Genomic DNA, 22,611 nt, shown 5'->3' with positions numbered 1-22,611 from the left:
TCCTTTAGATGATGGAGATTTGCATGAAGCTCTTCCAGAAAATATACCTACAAGGCTATCCTTTGTATTTATATATACAAAAATATAGTAAGGTAATCTTGGAAATTTTAATGATTGTTTTCAATTCTATTTATGTTATCGATCTGCCACTCAATGGATCAAACAGATAATTTCGTATACAAATCTAAAGAAACTTGGTATTATTTCACCATTACATATATTTACGAAAGTTATTTTATTAACGAATGGACACATCGATAATATGCTTCCTGCTAAAACTTATTACTTCTGTATTGAATTTAAACGAAACAACATAGAGCAACTTTAACAAAGCTCTGAATTTGAAAGCTACAATTTGATTGGTTGAGAGTTTCATTCTTTTGTAAAAGTAAATTATAGAAAGTCTTTGCAGGTGTGTTTCACATGTATTCAATGCCGGAAGATGATAATCTTGTCAGTTTTATATCTTTATAATGATTATGATGATTATTATTGTAATTATCATTTTAATTTACACTGGTCATAATTTGTTCAAGAAACAGAAAAGACAACATTTATTACAAGAAGCACTACAAATCTCATATTGATCATAGCTATTTGTTACATGCAAAACAATAAAGAATATAAGCTTTTAAGTAATCTCTTTCCAAATATAAAAGAACATAACTATACATTTTAAGTTGGAAATCGTCCTTAAAAGATTTTTCAATTTAACAAATGCACATACTTGCTCAAATAGTATTTTGCTAAAATAGCCTCAAACTTCTCTCGTGTTTTATAAACCCGGCGTTGCTCCAAAATCCATCATCGTAAAATTTTAGCATTGCAGTTTTGAGATTCCATACTGTTTTAAAATTACAATGTACTGTAGGTGTATAAAGCGACCAGCAAAACTACAGTGATGGTCTGATATCCTGGACAAATCGACTTATTAAATCACCATCATGAATCTAGCCATCATTGTGTAGGCCGACGTGAGGTCGTGGTTTAATGGGCGTTTATTTCACTAATTAAGCCTGGTGAAACATTTCCGTAGATAATACATTCATAGTGCTTAGTTTGTCGTGCTCAAATTTGACTTGACCATACGCTTCGTGTACACAACGTCACCAGGGGTTATTTGTAAATAAGGTTTTATCATTTTAAATTAAACTAACAACTCACCAGCAATGATTCTTTACTTCAGATACAAAAAGAAATGTAATTTGTAACGACCTTGCACTGCAGAGTCTATCCATATGCTTTGGAAAAAAGAAAATTAGATCAGTTGTTTTTCTCTAGTTAAACTGATAAATGGCAGATTAAGATGGTAGTCATCGTACGACCAAACAGATTGAATCTAGCATGATACATTTGGTGATAAACTGCACAAATTACTCAAATATCTAGAGAATTGGTCTTTTTATATTAACTTATATAAGTATAAAAGTTTTTATGATAAGAACACAAGAGTTTCCAGTTTTTTTTCAATTGGGATTGATAATTTTCAGAAGGGATATGTTCAGTCAGCCTTGTCTTAGCTAACTACAGGTAGTTACCTGTTTACAGTTAAATTTACAATATCTTTACACATTTGACAGCTGTGGTCTGTATATATACATTAACATTTTGACTTTTGGTAAATGTCTGCCGATAACTGTGTAATATGACATTATATCTAAAATGTTTAAAAATAGTTAAATACAGTTGTGAGATCGCACAATGTTGCACGATGTACGATATCTGCAAGGTCACGTTATTGAGCGATTTTTATCTTACAGGCCGTGTAATGTCTTTACTGTCAGCGATCGAAACGAAGTGAGCATGGCGGCTATCGTGGCTGATATATCTTTAGGACTTATTGTAAATGATGTGCGGAACGATTTAAACTCGTCAATTTTGCTCTGCTTCATATAAATAACAAATCCAGTGATATTTTGCAAGTTTATAAATCACTATTATGGTGCAATTGAACAGAAGTAACTTGACCATTGTTAATATGTATCATGGCTACCATCGGTCTTGATTTTGACTTTTCAATTGTTAAGCTACCTGTTAATTTCGACAAAACATGCGTAAAATGCAAGTTCCAGGAAAACACAGGAGGCTCATGTAGATCAGACATATTGCATAAAGTTGCCATTATCCTCACAAGTGTTTATAGCAGGTAGTGTGAGCGTTTCGTCGCGTTCAATCACGGCGCGTCCCGGCGTGTGACGAATCAACTATTGTCCGAGATCAGATGGCGGGCGGTCTGATAGGGGGCATGTAAAAACGAATTCCGAGGAGGCTAAGAAGTTTTTTTTTAAAAATCAGTAAATATCACATATGAACACGTTTCCATAAAGAGCCCATCGAAGATGTAGTATGATAGATACAAGCTAACAATCGTGTGTCATCGTTGAATGTGCTGGTATGCTTGTCAATATCTAGGTTTTTGGACCAAATCCTCTCCCCCACTTTTGATATAAGGGCGTAGTTCTAATACACACATTTTTCGTCAACAATACTGAGAAACATGGCGGAACATTGCAAAATGCAACCTTGTAAATTATTTGTTATTGAATAAGAAAGAAAACCATCGAATAAATTTATTTTTCTCACTTTACACAAAAGAATAAGATTCAGTTCATAGAACTTGTTTTATGTACCTTTAGATGCTTTTTCGAGATATGTTTTGGTTTTTATGGTGACGTCACACACCGTTAAAATACGATACAACAAGAAACAAACGTTGTCTAAACTCTTGATTAATGAGAGTTTACTCCTCAAATTATCACTTGTGCAGCTTGGTGAGAGCTCGGGAAAGATTATATTTCCTAAAAACAAAGGCAAGGAATTAAAAGTACAGTATATAAGCTTGTCTCATTTTTGCATATTGTACTTTGTCAGCGGGACATTGACCTGCAGACGAACAACGGAGCAGGATTAACGTCTGCAAAAAAGTGACGCCGACTTTTACAACCGGAAGTCACAAAATTAATAACATTAATATTTCTGCTTTTTTTAAACGTACAATGTATATTGTGTTTCTGTTAGAGCTGAAGTACTTTATTTCATTTTTGTCTAGTTAACAGCCGCCCTATTAGAAAATTAATTGCCACTGGTGCCTGCGTCTCGGCAAAATCTACATTTAAATATCCCCATATCGTTGTCTTATTTCTTCCGTTTCAGGAGTAAATTCGTTAATAACTCGTAATTACTGATGTCGGATCCGACGATGGCAATTGCTGACGTGGACAAAATTATTACAGGTATTCGTCAGTTTGAAGTCACTGTCCGATTCTGACTCAGTGTACGCATGCGCGTTGATACTTACTACATAAACCATATTTTACCAAGTCACGTAGTACGAACAGTTGTGCGAGTATTGCAAGTATGTTGCGGATGTCGAAATGAGAAATTTCGTAAATGTAGTCAAGGGGAAAAATTTAAATCAGGTTTAAATAATTAATATCATGTAATTATGGATCTTTTAACATTGGTGAAATTATGTATATAAATGTTATTTCAAGATTTGAACATTGCTGAATGTATAATCATGTTTGACGGAGACAGACAGTGTCCGAACTGGATGGATCACGTAAGTCCGAAATGACAGGGTCACACTGTGTCCGAAATGACAGGGGTCACACTGTGTCCGACATGATAGGGTTAAACAGTGTCCGAATTGACGAAGTCAAACAGCGTCTAAACTAACGAGATCAAACAGTGTCCGAACTGATGAAATCAAACAGTGTCCAAACTGACGAGGTCAAACAGTGTCTGGACCGACTAGGTCAAACAGTGTCCGAACTGATGAGGTCAAACAGCGTCTGAACTGATGAGGTCAAACAGTGTCCGAAATTACGAGGTCAAACAGTGTCCAAAATTACGAGGTCAAACAGTGTCCGAACTGATGAGGTAAACCAGCGTCTGAACTGACGAGGTTAAACAGTATCCGAACTGACCAGGTCAAACAGAGTCCGAAATGACGAGGTCAAACAGTGTCCGAAAAGACGAGGTTAAATAGCGTCCAAACTGACGAGGTCAAACAGCGTCTGCAATGAAGGGGTCAAACAGTGTCCGAAATGACCAGGTTAAATAGCGTCCAAACTGACGAGGTCAAACAGAGTCCAAACTGACGAGGTCAACAGTCTCCGAACTGACGAGGTTAAATAGCGTCCCAAATGACGAGGTCAAACTGTTCGAAATGACGAGGTTAAATAGCGTCCAAACTGACGAGGTCAAACAGGGTCCGAATTGACAAGGTCAAACAGTGTCCAAACTGACGAGGTCAAACAGTTTTCGAAATGACGAGGTTAAATAGCGTCCAAACTGACGAGGTCAAACAGTGTCCAAACTGACGAGGTCAAACAGTGTCCGAATTGGCGAGGTCAAACAGTGTCCAAACTGACGAGGTCAAACAGTTTTCGAAATGACGAGGTTAAATAGCGTCAAAACTGACAAGATCAAACAGTGTCTCAACTGAAAAGGTCAAACAGTGTCCAAACTGACAAGGTCAAACAGTGTCCGAAATGACGAGGTTAAATAACGTCCAAACTGACAAGGTCAAACAGTGTCCGAAATGAAGAGGTTAAATAGCGTCCAAACTGACAAGGTCAAACAGTGTCCGAAATGACGAGGTTAAATAGCGTCCAAACTGACAAGGTCAAACAGTGTCCGAAATGACGAGGTTAAATAGCGTCCAAACTGACAAGGTCAAACAGTGTCCGAAATGACGACGAGGTTAAATAACGTCCGAACTGACGAGGTCAAACAGTGTTCGAACTGACAAGGTCAAACAGTGTCCGAACTGACGAGGTCAAACAGTGTTCGAATTGACGAGGTCAAACAGTGTCCCGAATTGACGAGGACAAACAGTGTCCAAACTGACGAGGTCAAACAATGTCCGAACTGATAAGATCAAACAGTGTCCGAAATGACGACGAGGTTAAATAACGTCCGAACTGACGACGTCAAAAAGGGTCTGCAATGACGGGGTCAAACAGAGTCGTAACTGACAAGGTCAAACAGTGTCCGAAATGACGAGGTTAAATAGCGTCCAAACTGACGAGGTCAAACAGTGTCCGAAATGACGACGAGGTTAAATAACGTCCGAACTGATGAGGTCAAACAGTGTTCGACCTGACAAGGTCAAACAGCGTCCGAACTGACGAGGTCAAACAGTGTCCAAACTGACGAGGTCAAACAATGTCTGAACTGATAAGATCAAACAGTGTCCGAAATGACGACGAGGTTAAATAACGTCCGAACTGACGACGTCAAAAAGGGTCTGCAATGACGGGGTCAGAGTCCAAACTGACAAGGTCAAACAGTGTCCAAAATGACGAGATCAAATAGCGTCCAAACTGACGAGGTCAAACAGTGTCCGAAATGACGACGAAGTTAAATAACGTCCGAACTGATGAGGTCAAACAGTGTTCGACCTGACAAGGTCAAACAGCGTCCGAACTGACGAGGTCAAACAGTGTCCAAACTGACGAGGTCAAACAGTGTCCGAAATGACGAGGTCAAACAGTGTCCGAACTGACGCGGTCAAACAGTGTCCGAACTGACGCGGTCAAACAGTGTCCGAACAGATGGGGCCAAACAGTGTCCGAACTGATGAGATCAAACAGTGTCCGAAACTGATGAAGTCAAACAATGTCCGAAACTGACGAGGATCAAACAAGTGTCCGAAATGATGAGGTTAAATAGTGTCCGAAACTGACGAGGTCAAATAGAGTCCGAACAGACGAAGTCAAACAGTGTCCGATATTACGAGGTCAAACAGTGTTCGAAATGAAGAGGTCAGTCTCCGAACTGATGAGGTCAAACAATGTCCAAACTGATGAGGTCACACAAGTGTCCGAAATGACGAGGTCAAACAGTGTCCGAAATAATGAGGTTAAATAACGTCCAAACTGACGTTGTCATAACTATTTCCGACTGAAAGCTTTGATCAGCACAATATTCGACAATTACTCGCAATGATGCAAGGGAGATAACTTGTGGACAATACAACAGTATATTTTCATTTTAGTAGAATAAAATCGAACTATTATAAACTCTTTGATAATTAAATTCACGATTGAAAATCATCACTTTACAAAGTAACTGTACACAAGTGATTTCGAAACTCATTCAATATTTTTTTTATTCACATACAAGTACATGTACAAAGACCTCTTACACATATTTCGACAGAACACGAAAAATCGCTGCCGTGAAAGATTGGACGCTGGAAAATGATAGAAAAATCTTAAATCCTTCACTGCAATAATTATTTTAAAAGCTCCAGTAAGTCCGAATTACATTTCCCCCTTAAACAAATTAGTACGAAAAATTTCGAGCTTTTTAACAGTCTGTTCTGACTAACGTAACATTTCGTTTAAGAAATAAATTGCGACAACAAATGTATTTCTTCTCGTCAAGCATACGTTATTGCCGACACCGACTCTACCGACACACTGTTATATCCGACACATTGAATCCGTCTCCACGCTGTGTCGGTTATGGCAGGTTTCACTGTGTCATATGCCTCCAGAGTATTATCAGATTAGGAGACAAGTCTAAATGTCTGGTCAGGAATATCGGTGTAGCTAGTATGTTTGCTGTGGAAATCATGTATTTAATTATACCTGAGAAAACGTACATGTGTAAATAAATTTCTGTGAGAAAATAAATATAAAAATATTACTTAATTAAAACTTATGTATATTTGAATAAAATCTAAAGTTAGGTCTAAAAAAAGATTACCTACAAATGTATTAAAGATTTTTATCAAAAAACATTTTTTTAAAAACCTACCAGATTAACAAAACTCTAATTATCTAAATTTAACAACAAGCACCTTAATCATGTAAATTTGAACATCATTTCTACGGTCGAAAATAATCCAAATTTAATTCGGAATCACCCTGCCTGTATTACACAAGTTACTCTGATAAATTATAAGAAATCACAAATGATAAAACGCTAATATTAATGAAAAATGTGTCTTTAATGTGTCTAATATAGACATTCAATTCACCTGATACAAATATAAAACTATTCGCCTGATTATCTAACATCAGTCTAGTACAGACCATTTCTGGTTTTTCTGCTCTGGACATCATTACAGATAATCTGATATAGATTATATTCATAAAAATAACTCGCCCGAAATCACGGCTGGTAATCATAGTCTAGTTCACGTTGTTAATTTCAAATGTCGATTTCGTGTTCATTTCACACTTTGATTTTGACTGTGACATTGGGGAGTGGATGTTTCTCTAGTACAAAGAGACAACAACATTGTCAACAAGATAATTTGAACACAATAATGATGATAATTTAAGTATAACTAATCAGGATTTAATCTCTTGCTTGATTATATTACTGATGTTTCTCTATAATCCCCAAACTATGAAGTCCGTCAAGGATCACTGGGTCACCAGAGAAGCTAGAATTGTCCTTAATGACCGGGCGAGAATTGTTCATCCTGAAGTTTTACTTCAGGGTGACCCCTAGTCAGCTTGACCCCATTCCAGCCGTACAGCCAAAGCAGTGATTGTCCGTTTTGATGTCCACTCCTTCGACGTCCTCTGTGGTTTCAAGGTCAAACACGGTGAGTTCTGAAACGGAAATTAAATGACTAACTTGTATCTAAGTTGTGATATAATATGTCAGTTCAACGTTAAAATTAACACGAATTAACATGTAATTTACTTCATTAATTTGATAAAGGATATTTTTCTTGACCCTTGACAGACGCCGATCATTACTGACCATTACGGGCCCGAATCTGTACCTGAATCACCATAAGGTAGGTACAGTGTATAAGAAAGTAACATTTGACCCTTGAGTTCTATTTGGTTACCCAAAGCGATTTTAAATGGAATTTAACTATCCATTTGTTGTTGTTTGTTTCCTTGTTTGTTTGCTTGGTTGCTTATTTGTTCACTTGTATTTTCCATGTTTGTCCTGTTAGAATCTGCACGCTGACTTATCACATGACTTTTGCTGCACGGCAACGTAGCACTTGACCTTTGTTGAACAGTAACTAATCACTTGACCTTTGTTGAACAGGAACTTATCACTTGAACTCTGTTGAACATTAACTTATCATTTGACCTTTGTTGAACATTAACTAATCACTTGACCTTTGTTGAACAGGAACTTATCACTTGAACTCTGTTGAACATTAACTTATCACTTTGACCTTTGTTGAACATTAACTTATCACTTGACCTTGGTTGAACAGTAGTTTATAACTTTACCTTTGTTGAACAGTAACTTATAACTTGACCTTTGTTGAACAGTAACTTATAACTTGACCTTTGTTGAACAGTAGCTTATAACTTGACCTTTGATGAACAGTAACTTATCATTTGACCTTTGTTGAACAGTAACTTATCATTTGACCTTTGTTGAATATTAACGTATCACGTGACCTTTGTCGAACAGTAACTGATCACTTGACCTTTGTTGAACAGTAACTGATCACGTGACCTTTGTTGAACAGTAACTGATCATTTAACCATTGATGCACGGTTACTATTAATTGACCTTTCGTTAGATGTGACTATATTTTTCTAATAATGAGAGAGTGGGTCAACTAACCTTACTTTAACTACTACCGCGGCCGTAAGACTGACAATAACATATTGTTATTGGTTTGGTTAAGTTAAGCATTGTTTAACATCCTATAAACATCTGTAGTCATTAAGGACGGCCTCTCCAGTTTGTTAGATGATTGGGTGTAGTATATGTGTGCGTATTCTGGAAGGCTGTGGTATGTTTATGTTTGTCTCCTGATGCCGACATTATAGTGCTGCCTCACTGAAGCATACTGACGAAAAAACACAGCAGAACACCAGACCTAGCCACAATTTACCGACAATGGGTGAACCAGTCGTCCTAGATTATATATACCTGGATGTGGTCGATATAACATGTTACCAGCAAATACCGATGTTTAACCATGAAGTTTATTCCCATGTCGTTTGACTTCCAACATCCTGATGATACGAAAATGCCACTTTGTGAATAGTTTTACTTTGTGTACAAATTCCCAGTACAGCGAATTCCCCTCCGTGCTCTTAATCAAATTGAGGGGTCGACTTATTCGTCCAATATTTGAAAAAAAAGTCTAGTTAACTACGTATACTGTACACATATTAATCCCGTGTTATGTTTTTTCCAGTCAATTCTTCCTTTTAAAACTACAAATATCTTCAGTGGCAGGGGAATAACTCTACATTAAAATAAGAAGATTCAGAGGAAGGGAGGTAACTCTTGACTGATAGTATGGTGTGACGCGTACCTGTGATGTTGTCTTTGCCCGTTATCCCGGTGGCAAGCTGTTGGTTGAAGTCACAATCGTACACCCGTCCGTCCCAGTTAACACTAAGGAGATTACGACACATCAATTTGTCGATGGTATCTAGGTTGTAGTTCCTCACCAGCAGTTCCAGGTAACCCTGGAGCTCGTTCCTGTATGAGACAAAGACTTTGGAGTTAGTTGTATGACATACAATGTACATACCAATCTCGCTATATCAATTACATCAATAATGGTGTTTAATAACACCCAGCAAAGCTCTGATTGGCTGTAGGACTTCATTGTCCATATTGTGTCATACCTAAAAAGCGTAACAGACTTCCAACTGATTTATGACGTCACAAAAGAAAATTATTTCATGTCAACATACTGTAAATCTCATAGATTCCGCGAATGTTTTATTTCGCGTACTTACCTTTTCGGACATATTCCCGGATACATGATTTCGCAAACGCTGATCTAGAAATGATTTTAAATTTGCGAACGATGACGTATTATAGTCATATACTCCTCAATATTCCTCTACCGATAACAGATAGCTTGGCTGACACACATAATTGTTATTTTCGTACAAAATCGCGAAGGATTTAAACTGAACGCGAAAATAAATATCACGCGAAATATAAGTGATTACAGTATGTCGAAATGATTTAATCCTTATTTTGAGGATTTAAGGAAATAAAAATATAAAGATAATGAATGAATCTTTACATTTTAAAACGACGAAACAAATGCAGACATAAGCAAAGGAAACGACGATGAACGTAAAAATGTGTCAGGAGAATTTGACCAGGAGTCCCGGAAGCGTGAACGTTTCGCACTGAACCATTTTTAATATCAAAATTACATAGTGATATTCCTTTAACTGTCGTCACTGATTTCATTACTGATGTTTAATCTGATAAGAAAAATTAAGAATTTATAACTTGGTAGGCACACGTTACATTTTATGAGGTGATCCTCTGCCCTGGCTGGTTGACTGAATTTTCTCATACTCATTTAGTTTAATCTGATCAACACACAATCAGACCCACGCCTCTTCCTGAAATGCTTTTTATCAAATCTACCACTTTTAAAACTGAAAGGATTCTGTTTACGCTTGGAAAAACTGTCCAGTATTTTAGATTTTGGTTATGTTATGTATTAAACTTTGGCCGCCCTTGTCCAAATAATCACTTATTAATACGAAAACTGTGTTGTAAAGAGAAATGTTCCATCTAGAGCCTTGATCGGGGGCTATCTAAATGGACATACGTATACTGCATATGATAGGGGTAACGTGGTCACGTGCAATTATCAACACTTTAAAAAAATAGATATCTTTAAAATGCTACTTTTGTTTAGAGTTACGTTTGTAAAACAAAATAACACGACTGATTGGAATAATTATCTAAAAATAATTGTGTTTTGGTAACGCGTTTTAAATAAACACGAAAGTAGTATTATCTCCCTTAGTACCATTTCTCCGCTAAGCTCAGCTCATGACAGGTCAGTGCCGCCATCTAGACTAGATTGTCTGCCTAATTAGTACTATTTATTTCCGCTAGGCTGCGCTCATGAATACTATGACACCCACATGTTAGGGCCGCCATCTTTGATCCTGACCAAACGAGATCTAATTGGTCAATTTAATCAACGAATGATTGTTGGTTTTATAGGCTGAACTGACGGCAGGAAGCTTGTAGGTGATTGTATTTTGTCCGTGGCAGATCGCAGACGCAATTTTGAAAAGGAATATCCCATGACCTCCATAAATATTAGCTTGTCAAAATGACACGATTGAGTTGTTGTATTTTCGGAGCCTAGCGGAGAGTACAAAAACCACGGCAGGTAATCCAGTCTATATGTTACTTACCTCCGATGTAAAAAGTCGTTAAAACGCTTGATTGGCATATTGGTCATTGTAAAGAGTTTGTTGAACTCGACGCCAAAGGCATCCCATAATTCCTCTTTGTATTTCTCCTCCAATGGTTGTTGGGGTGGGGGTAGATATCCTCCTACAACATAGGAAACCATCTTACTCATAAAGGAGGATTCCTTAGAGACAATACTTGCAAGAATCAATGTATTATAGGTACAATATTATATATCACTAAACATTTCTCTTAAAACAACAGAGACTACCGACATAAGAACGAAATCTTCAACTCCGTCTTAAAAGCGATAAAATGAGGGCAAAATCTTATTAATTTTTTTTTAATTTTCATAGAGACCCTTGAAACAGGAGAATATAACCAGGTGTTCCGGAGAAATAAGCGTCATCCAACAATGCACTGGGTTAAATCCGGGTTCAGTCACGTTCTCAAAACGAGAACCAGGGCAGTGTGTATGTAACTAGAAGCCGATCAAAAGGCACCAAATACTACGTCTGACTTCAAAGGTGCGGTTTATTTTCATTGTCTTAAACAACCCTTCCGTCTAATTCATAGATGTTGTTTACTTTAATTGTCTGTACGCAACCCCTCAATAAAACAATAAACAAAGCGGAGTAGGAAAGAGCTGAGATGAAATGAAAATGAGGAGCATCTATATCGGAGAAGGTAGAGACTATACCTAGAGGGTTATAGACGAGGTCAAGCTTCAGTCCACTATCGGGTTTACCGTAGCCCATTTCGTTCAGTCGAATCAGAGCCTGGATACTTTTGTCAAATACTCCACTTCCTCTTTGTGTGTTCACGTTTTTGGCGGAATAGCAAGGAAGTGACGCAACAATTTCGATCTCGTTTTCGGCAAGGAACTGTGCGGTGTCCTCCTGACCTACAATGGAATAGAACTTACTTTTTATCCACAGATCAGGGAATGTTCCCACGGAGAACCTGTTTTCCAAGGATGGGATGTCTTTTTTCAATTGGCATTCCTAATTTATAAAATTATATTATTTCACGCACAATGTGTCATCTATTCTGTCTGTATCAAAGAAGATGAAATAATATTTTCTATTATGTATTTATACACTATCATTAATTACAATATACTATATTATAATATGACATATTTTATTATACTAAGCCTGAAATTGAAGTACAGCTATGGTGGCAATAATTTTCGGCGAGATTATCTAGAACACGAAAAACGTTCTAAGTGTTATTGGATCAGCGTCAGTTTGACTCTTCATGTTCCACCTCCTATAAAATCGAGACCACCGTAGGACTCAAACATTAAACAGACGTTGACACCGGCGATACTAAAATCTGTGAATACTTGAAATAGTATAGGGAATATTGTATTATTAAACCGACTAACAACTAAACTTATTCTATGCATTCATCATATTTAGTTTTCAGTCCATTCTGCTACGAATTTAAGAATGTAAGATTGTCCTAAATTACTCTTTTACTGCTTGTATTTCGTTTCGTAAACTTAGCGCTTCCGTTTTATTCAGTAACATTTGAATTCTCGTTTCGTGGTGATTATGACGCATGTTTAGAGGCCTCAACATTTTGTCATGTATTAAGTACGAAAATAAATACCTGGCTCCATTAGTGACGTCAGATTACACCTGTCTATGACCGTCTTCCCAAGATCTCGTCCTCCTTTTGCAAGGTATCGGAACTCGTCACACAACTCTGGAGCGCCCCCTGTCGACAGTTTAAATGATAACTCATCAATTGTCTTCAAAATTAATCAAGGAAAATATTACATTGTACACAGGACTTTATAGCCAAAGACAAAAGTTAGATAGTTATCTACTTTGCAAACACAGTGGCAACACCCAGAGTGGTTGATGTGGGTTTCATTTTTATCAATTACGGACCTTTGACGAGGTCAATATGGCAAAGTTAATACTTAAAAGTCTACCGCGTTAGTATAACACCATATTAACAGAATCAAATGGCCTTAATGTATGTATTAGATATTAGATATACAACTTAATCCCAAAAGGGTGGGATCACATTAACTTGATAACAGGAAAAATTTACATCGAGAGATTATGATATCAAAATGATAATGACGTCATAAACGCAATACAGTGTACTGTGTTTAAAAAATCAGAAATGTCGGGTTAATATCTCAAAATACTGACCATGTTTTAGCCGAAGAGAACTGGGCAAAATCGGACCATATCTAATAATTATATAGTTGTATAGGTAAAACTGTATAGATATTTCTTCTTTATAAAATGCTTCTTTATAAAAAGGTTAAACATTTGGCAATCTTCTGATGTTCATTGCAATTAAGTAAATATATTTTTTAAGATTTTATACAATGTTAACCCACATTTTATTGGTGTCTGATTGGTGTTACGTCTACAATAAATTAACAGTGTATGCATATTGTTATGAACATAATTATAAATACAAGAAAAATACAATGTAAATATATAATGTATATGTGCGCACGCATCTTCTCATGTGTGTAACTTAAATACTTCAAGAAATACATATAATGCTTCAAGGTTAGTTGATTACACTACAAACCTTCAAAACACATACATCTTACACATCAGACATCATAACGTACCCGTGATGTCCAGAATGTGGACCGAGGGACTTTTGTTGATTATATCCAGTATTTTCTCCGCCACCTCTCTGCCCATCATCTCCTTCCGTTTGGGAGAGGACTCCACGTGACAATGATTACAAGCTTGGTTACAATACAGACCAATGTTCGCCTGGACAATCTCAATAGATTTCTTCTTCAACACCGTCTCCTGGTCTGCAATCAAAACAACATAAAATAGTACATTTGGTTACAACACGAGACATATAATGTAAATTGCTGCAAATACAGCATTGGTTACCTTAAGCGTGCTAACACATAATTTTAACAAGATGACAGGGATTGGATTTGGTGTCACATGACAGTCACTTGGGCATTTCAGTAGTTTCCTCCCAGTGGACGACCACCACCACCACCCCCCCCCCCCCCCCCCCCCAAAAAAAAAAATACCCCACATCCGGGCCAACTCGAATGATTAGGATACCATCAGAAAAAAAGTGTGTGGTATATCTTTTAAGTGTTTTAGTTAAAACAACTACAACTAAACAAAACAAACAAAAACCAAGAGTTTAAATAATTATGCAACAAATAAATTAACTTACTTACTTTAAAGATACAGATAAATTAACTTACTTATTTTAAAGATAATTTAAGCAATATTCATTGTACTCAAAAGTTTTAAAGTACAAGATACGTATTTATTTGCACATTACCTTCAATTTGTTCCTTCTTTTTCTGTTCCAACCAGAATTGATTGAAGTCTGGTGCTCCAAGCATGTTCAGCGCCCTCTGGACGTTGTTTTCTTTCCTCCCGCGTCATTTGTTTCTGGCCAAGCCTCTTCAGCTTTTCTGCAGTCAACTTAAAGTCCTCATCTTGTTCCATTTGCTTGAGAGTTTCTGGTATCAAAGAACCCTTAAAATAAAAAAGAAATAATAATGATTCTAAGAATCAAAATTTATACAATTCCAATCATCCATTCAACTCGAAAATCGCACCGAAATTCGTCAGCCGAAAGTAGCCAACTACGGCGAAATTAGCCAACTGCGGCGAAAATAGCCAACTGCGGCGATAAACACAGAAAGCAGAATATTAACCCATGAATGGCAAAAAAAAATAGTCACTTTATATATCACAATGAAAATTTCTACGCAAATGTAAAATGTAGAAAGACCTTTCCAAAACTGCATCCCCTATGTTTACTGAAATATGCTAGGCAAGCCAATAGAAACATGTGTGTCGTGGAATGACGTCACTATGTTATCATTTTAGCACGAGTGACGCAGTTCAACATATGACACGTCACAAGGCAATTGTCCCGTTTAAAATCCGTGATACGTTGCGCTGTGTTGTGAAATTACGCGTATCTGACGTTGAGTTTTAAAGTGAAGGTTCTCGAAAAAGTCGAAGGTGCTCAACCCTCGGGAGCACATGTACTTTTAACACATGTAATTTTAACACTGTACTTTTAACACGTGTACTTTTAACACGTGTAATTTTAACACTGTACTTTTAACACGTGTACTTTTAACACGTGTACTTTTAACACGTGTAATTTTAACACTGTACTTTTAACACTGTACTTTTAACACGTGTACTTTTAACACTGTACTTTTAACACTGTACTTTTAACACGTGTACTTTTAACACATGTACTTTAACACGTGTACTTTTAACACGTGAAACTTCATCACGTGTACTTTTAACACTGTACTTTAACACTGTACTTTTAACAACTGAAATTTTAGCACGTGTACTTTTAACACGTTTACTTTAACACATGTACTTTGAACACATGTACTTTTAACACGTGTACTTTTAACACATGTACTTTTAACACGTGTACTTTTAATATATGTACTTTTAACACGTGTACTTTTAACACATGTACTTTTAACACGTATACTTTTAATATATGTACGTTTAACACGTGTACTTTTAATATATGTACTTTAACACATGTACTTTTAACACGTGTACTTTTAACAAATGTACTTTAACAAATGTACTTTAACACGTGTACTTTTAACACGTGTACTTTTAACAAATGTACTTTTTACACATGTACTTTAACACGTGTACTTTTAACACATGTACTTTTACTATACGTGTACTTTTAACACGTGTACTTTTAACACATGTACTTTAACACGTGTACTTTTAACACGTGTACTTTTAATACGTGTACTTTTAACACGTGTACTTTTAACGTGTACTTTTAACACATGTACTTTAACACGTGTACTTTTAACACATGTACTTTAACACGTGTACTTTTGACACGTGTACTTTAACACGTGTACTTTAACACGTGTACTTTTGACACGTGTACTTTAACACGTGTACTTTAACACGTGTACTTTTAACACATGTACTTTAACACGTGTACTTTTGACACGTGTACTTTAACACGTGTACTTTTAACACATGTACTTTTAACACGTGTACTTTTAACACATGTACTTTTAACACGTGTACTTTTAACACATGTACTTTTAATACGTGTACTTTTAATACGTGTACTTTTAATACGTGTACTTTTAACATGTGTACTTTTAACAGATGTTCTGTGTAAGTACCAATGTAAATATATTTTTCATTCAAATGTTGTTATTGTGATCCTGGCGCCCACCACTGAATGCTCTTTATTTGTCGTATGAAATACGGATATTTTCTCTACTTCTTACATTTTTAGTTTAAATTTTAGATGAATATATGATTAAATTTAAGACGGTTTTGATGCCGTGCTTCGTTATTTTATTTAATAATGTATTAACATCCGGGCACTGTCTGGAAAGATGGTCTAAAGGTAATTAGGTCATTATATAACGATGTAAAATTTTGAGTTATGCAGAATGGCTCATTATCTAATTATTTCAATCGTGATAACGGATTGTTTTTCAATTTGTTTATTAACTTTGAGCTTTACAGCTCATCAGTACAAACACGTATAACAAATCATACATTGTGCAGCTGGCGGGCACTGCATGATAGCAGTGGATTGTTACAAGTTGAGCTTCTATCTCCTTTATTGTTCTCATTATATTTAAATGATTGCGAGATGCATTTTTTAGTTCACATCTACCCATCGATAGAGATTCAAACTTTAAATATTTTCTACTGGTGTACGCGGATGATATGGTGTTTTTTTCAGAAACACCAGAGGGCTTATAAGACATGTTAAAATCTTTTGAAGTTTATCAAAAAGGTGGGATTTAACAACCAATACGACTAGAAAAAAAATGCTTGTATTTAGAAATGGTGGTATTTTGAGAAACAACGAAAATTTGACATATAACGTACGGTATGTCACGTGTTAGGAAATCGTAAATGAATTAAATTATCTAGGCATTTTGCTAAATTACATTATAACTTTTAGAACAACAGCAAAAAGTAGCAGAAAAAGCAAGAAAAGCTATATATACATGTTTTTTCAGTTTTGAAAGTTTGTCGAAAAATGTATTTTAATATTGAAACTCAGCTATCAGGTTTCGATGCATATGTTACATGTAACAATATTTCAAGTTATGGTTTAGAAACATTGGGCTTTCATAAAGCGTCTGACTTTGAAAAAATACATACTTTATTCTATAAACAATTTCTCGGTGTACGCATAAATACTTGTAATGACAAGGTTTATTTAGAGCTTGGTAGATATCCACTGACATTGTTAAAGGCCTGTTTTTTTATACTCAAACATGTTTAAGGTTAAAACACTTTTATGGTTAAGCGTTTTTTCATGGCTTGGTTTTAACCACTCGGTTAAATGGTTAAAGAGTTCCTCAACCGCGATTAAAAGCATGTTTGAGATCGATTCAAGATGGTGGAGCAAGTGCTGCTGCAAGCTGTAGAGCCGACAGGCGAGGGAGGAGACTTTCAAATGTTGATTTCTCTATGCGAAAGTGAGACTGAATGTCGGACAAAGACTAAAGATTGTTGATTTCTTCATAATAACCCTTTGGTCTGATAGGACCTTCATGTTCTCCAGGGTTTGTTTGCAACGATGACAGTAACAGAGCATTTAAATGAAGTTGATATGGAGTATCAGTTCGGCATGATTTCATTATATTAAAACATTTCTGAAAAATGCTTCTCTTTGCACATCTCATTTTTCAGACAGTATATGTTAAAGTATACAGTAATGTACCAAAAGTATTCGGTCACGTCAAATTTTTACTTTATATTTCATGCATTTTGAAAAATTTTCAATGAATTTTTATGACTTCGTTTTTAAATGTATTTTCTTGAAATTCCATACACTAGTAGACTAGACAATTGTTAGCTCATTCACCTGATATTTTTTACATACTTTCCCGCTGCTTAATTTTCCAAAAATAGATAAATATAAGCATGTTGTCCCGAAATGTGAAGTCACTTTGCTTTTTAATCTTACCTAATGAACAGGTCTTATGTAAATTAAGAAGTTTTAAGTATTAGATAAAGATAATGAATACAGATAATTGTATTTTAATGTTATATTATAAAGGTATGATAGAGCATAACGATAAATGGGTGTTAAATATCAAGAACGAATTATATAAAATAGGCCTAGGCTACAAATGTATATGGCAAACAGATAATTTTGACAATAATTGTCACAAAGGATTTTATGACATTTGTGTTATTAGCGGACATTGATCCAGCATTTCAATTTCATAAACCGGATGTTTAAACTGAATAATCAGTTGCGTTTTTATATACAAAAAAAAATGCTATTTAATCTTGCTCTGTAAAGTTATATATTTTAAATACATCTATTTATCCTTTGACTTTGACATATTATATTTCTTTAGCCATTAATCGGATTAACTCAGTCGCAATATCATTTAATACGCGTGTCCATTTAGCCTTTGAAGTTACGTAACTGGTCTGACCAGGTATGACACGTAAGTCTCGGAACAAATGTGAGCTAATTATCTCACCGTCTGTTTGAGTAATATTTAGTTTATTGTAACAATTGTAATTTAAGACTATGTATGAAATGTTTGTGAGACAGATAGAATCCGGAGCTCGGACTATACAGGTTGGTTTCCGGATACTCCGAAAATCGCCTGCCGACTCTTTGAACGTTTGACTTATCAAATTTTATATTTGGACTACTATTCACCATCTTTGGATTTTTAATTAAAGACATGCTTTTAGATATTTGCAGACAAGATCGCATTGAACAAATAGAAACGTCGCCAAGGGGATTTTTCATACGTGTCTTAACAATTAATTAGTACGCAGGGTTGTTTGATAAAACCATTAGGGAAAGGGTATAGAAAAATTAATAAAATTCGGCTGTCAGCTAACGATTTTATTGTAGAAAAGATCGTTATCAAAATATTCAGCGACACTTGAGAATTTGTACTGTATGTAATCTAAATGATGTCGGAGATGAATTTCAATTTATTCTAAAATGTCCATGTTATTCTGATATACGTAAGAACATTTTTGAAAAGTTACTATTTTGAAAAGCCAAGCATGTTTAAATTGATACACTTATTTAACGGACAAAATACCAAAGAATTAGAAAAATCGGCCAAATATATTAAAGCGGCTAATGCCAAAAGAATTCTATTAACTTAGTTATGCTCTCCGAGTATATTGTCTCTTAAACGTAACTATTGTCAATGTCATGTTAATGTGAATATTATGCATGTGTATGATACCGATAAGTTTGAAAACTCAAAGGTAATAACGAACTTTCAGTCTAAAACAGATCTAAGATGACCTAGATATATAACAAACTTCAGCTGTCAAAATTAAGTATGGCCGCCTGTCGGCCATTTTGTTTTATTGATCTGACACAAAATGTAACCAGCACAACTAGGGACCAAGGTGAACCTCAATATGAATAAATATCCCAGCAGTACTTCAGTAAAAATAGCGATAACAAGAAGTGTTTAAAAACTAACGACTACTGACTGACGTCACGTGTGACCTGCAATGTCTGATAAAGGTGGTGTACACTTGTTCTAAAAAATGACACGAGTATTTCAGACCTGTGTCAGGCTGTGTGCACCGACAGGTTTGGCACAGTGGTAACACACTTGCCTTTCACTTAGGCGACCGGGGTTCGATTTCCCGATCGGACGTGAAAACGTATGTGGTCACCTGCCTGACCATGTGGGTTTCCCCCGGGTACTCCGGTTTCCTCCCGCAGAAAGGTACCTCGCGCGCTTCAATCCGGGTCAATAAGCGTGATTAATATAAGTTTATCCAAGACTTTTTTTTCGCAATTGTTGTAAAATAAATAGATAAATATGATACATGGAGGACTAAACCGGTATCTGTTCGTCTTCTCTGCAACTGAACAAAATGATAGTTGTATACAAGTTGGTAAAAGTACTCAGGGATTCGTACTAAATCGGAATTATGAAAATTAAAAAAAAATAAAAAAAAAAAAAAGACTAAAGATATAAAAAGCATGCACCCGACCAGTTATTTTTGAAATACAAAACGTTTATATTTCTGATGAACTATTTTATACCTTTTCGCAAACTAGAGTACAAACAGGTCTACGTCTCTACGTACCGTATCGCTAACCTATATAATATGTTTCATATGCTTATCCTTGGCTACCAGCGGTGGAATTTGTCTTTAATATATTTAAACACCTTCCTTGTTAAAATAATGTCAATGTCACTCGAACTATCTGGGGATTTTTTAGAAAACCATACATCTAGTTACATAATATTTAACATCTACAAATCAATGATAAATTTGAATTTTATTATTAATCTTTTAAGTAAAACATTTCCATAACTGTCGGCCAAGCATGTTAAAAGTCTTGCCATCTGCGGGAGGGGATTCCCCTTAGCTTCTAGAAGTATGGATAGAGAACGAAGGGTCCAAGGTTCGAGCCTCTGCGTGGAGTTTAATTAATGTTGCCATCGATAAAGCTTTGGACTGTCTTACAATGGTATTTAAAGACGTAATAAATGGCAAATCTTTACACACACACAACATATTTCACGCTAGAAATATCAGTTAAATGTTTATTTTTACAATCTGATTCATACTCAATTAAAACTAAAATAAGTTATTCATTCAGGGCGATTCTGGGTGGTTTCGCGACCATTTTGACTGTGTGGGTCTAAGCAGACACATGTTATTAATGTCATTTACATTCTTGTAAATCACACTTCTTTTTCGTTGGTAAAAATCTTTAACTTTAAGTGCATTCTGTCCGAAATAAAACACACATACACACACATAATTTTACAGTGTTCGAAAGTAAACGTGGTCCGATGGTCTGAGGCTATAGAAAACCTGGTCGGTCTATGTACAATTTCAAAGTGTTGGCCCCATTGGCTATGAAAAGTTTGAGTCCTGACATACATTACAATTCATGAAAACAACATTCCATTATTTTCTGACAAATGATCATATGAAATCAGAGCTTACAATAGAGTTTATTTTACCCATAATAGTGTGTTATTACTGGATGATGCAAGCATTTGCGTGACAGTTATGCTACTTTCAACAATGTTTTAAAAAAAAAAGGTCTATGAAAAAATGACTTGGGCTATGGGATTTCAATTTTCTGTAGACATATTGTCTAAGGAATTCTCATATATAATTTCATACACTGATTTTACTGTTCATCTATACACAAGGGGGATTACTCTATTCCGTAGAACAGCTCAAGTGGTAACCGAAAACGAGGAAATCGCTCAAGCGTCTTAGCCATATAATTAATGTATTGAGTATTATGTAAGCACATACATAAGTATGCATTACTTACCTTTGTTCGTTGTTCTAAATCCCGAAGTCCTTTCCATCTTACCCCCGGGGGTGGGCCAGGACGGGGAGGTGGGGCTGTAGGCCTGCTGAGCTTGTGTTCATGGATGTCGACACTTGTGTTGTAGTCTGGTAAATCTGCATTCTGCGTCCTAGCCTTGGCATTGTCATCGCGTGCTCTGCTTGATTTCCACTGTTTTAACGTAACAATCGACGAAAATCTGTCGGGACGAAGGAGAGAATGATATCGAGCGAGAGCCATGACGCCACGACGATTCGTCAGGAGAGCTGATAGCTAGAATCTGGCCTATATTATATATCCACTGACAGTTACGTCATTCTCCCGGTCCGACTCGTGGTAGATAACAAACTATCACAGTAAAAATTGTCTGTGTTTTGATACCGAGAAACGACCCGCTGTTGTCACCGCGAGATAAAAGTCGACGGCCTTGACCTTTTGGACCATGTGTATTGTGTACACATAAATATGTGTCCATGTAGTTCAATTCGGGTCACCGACTATATGACCAGCCAAATATCGCTGATACATGTATGCAAATATATATATGTGTGTGTGTGTGTGCTTCGAAAAATTATCCGACAAATATCAAAGCACCAGAAAGGCAGGGTTTTGACACGGCAAGAGTCTGTGCATGTGTTAACGTCACTCCTTCGGCCGGCCGGCTGGCAGCCTTTACTCAGCTTTAGCAGTGAAAGTATACAAACATTAACTAGTCTGTTTGTTTACTTTTACATGTGTATTTTTGGCAGTGTTACGGCACACGTGAGATTTTGTCTGGCCTTAAATAATATGTACTATTCTTTAGAGAAACCCCGGAGGACATGTATTGCTTTTAAGAATTAAATGCTGACAAATAAGTGTTGAGGGGGTTTGATAAATCGCCGACGTCATTGTTTGATAACAAGGACTAGTTCTGTGCCTGTGTGTGTACACGTGTGTGCAGAGATAGCGGCAGCTACAACAGAGAATTTAGTGAATGTAATGGCGCGATTCCGTCGTCTGCTCGCCCCTCCGTCAAGTTTCCCTCAAATCGATATCGTCCAAATTTCGGCATAACCATCCGATTGTATAAAATCGGCGGTCTGTCACCATCCTCTCTCTGGAACCTGAGGGGCGAGGTTAATTAGTGGAAGCTTT

At 36.2% G+C, this 22,611-nt stretch overlaps 1 protein-coding gene across 1 annotated transcript; it reads right to left on the bottom strand.

Annotated features, from left to right (window-relative positions):
- Positions 1-6,945: 6,945 nt before the first annotated feature.
- LOC117335775 lies at positions 6,946-21,920 on the bottom strand. Its single transcript, XM_033895958.1, is given in 9 exon segments — positions 6,946-7,577; positions 9,269-9,438; positions 11,142-11,283; positions 11,840-12,043; positions 12,757-12,864; positions 13,748-13,942; positions 14,440-14,518; positions 14,520-14,639; positions 21,457-21,920. Coding segments are annotated over 9 exon segments (1,380 nt in total). The 5' UTR covers positions 21,715-21,920; the 3' UTR covers positions 6,946-7,473.
- Positions 21,921-22,611: the final 691 nt, after the last annotated feature.

This window comes from Pecten maximus, chromosome 10 (assembly GCF_902652985.1).
Source record: "Pecten maximus chromosome 10, xPecMax1.1, whole genome shotgun sequence".
Taxonomy (NCBI): Eukaryota; Metazoa; Mollusca; class Bivalvia; order Pectinida; family Pectinidae; genus Pecten; species Pecten maximus.
Note: the sequence above shows the minus strand (reverse complement) of the source record. Positions and strands in the feature narration are given on the sequence as shown.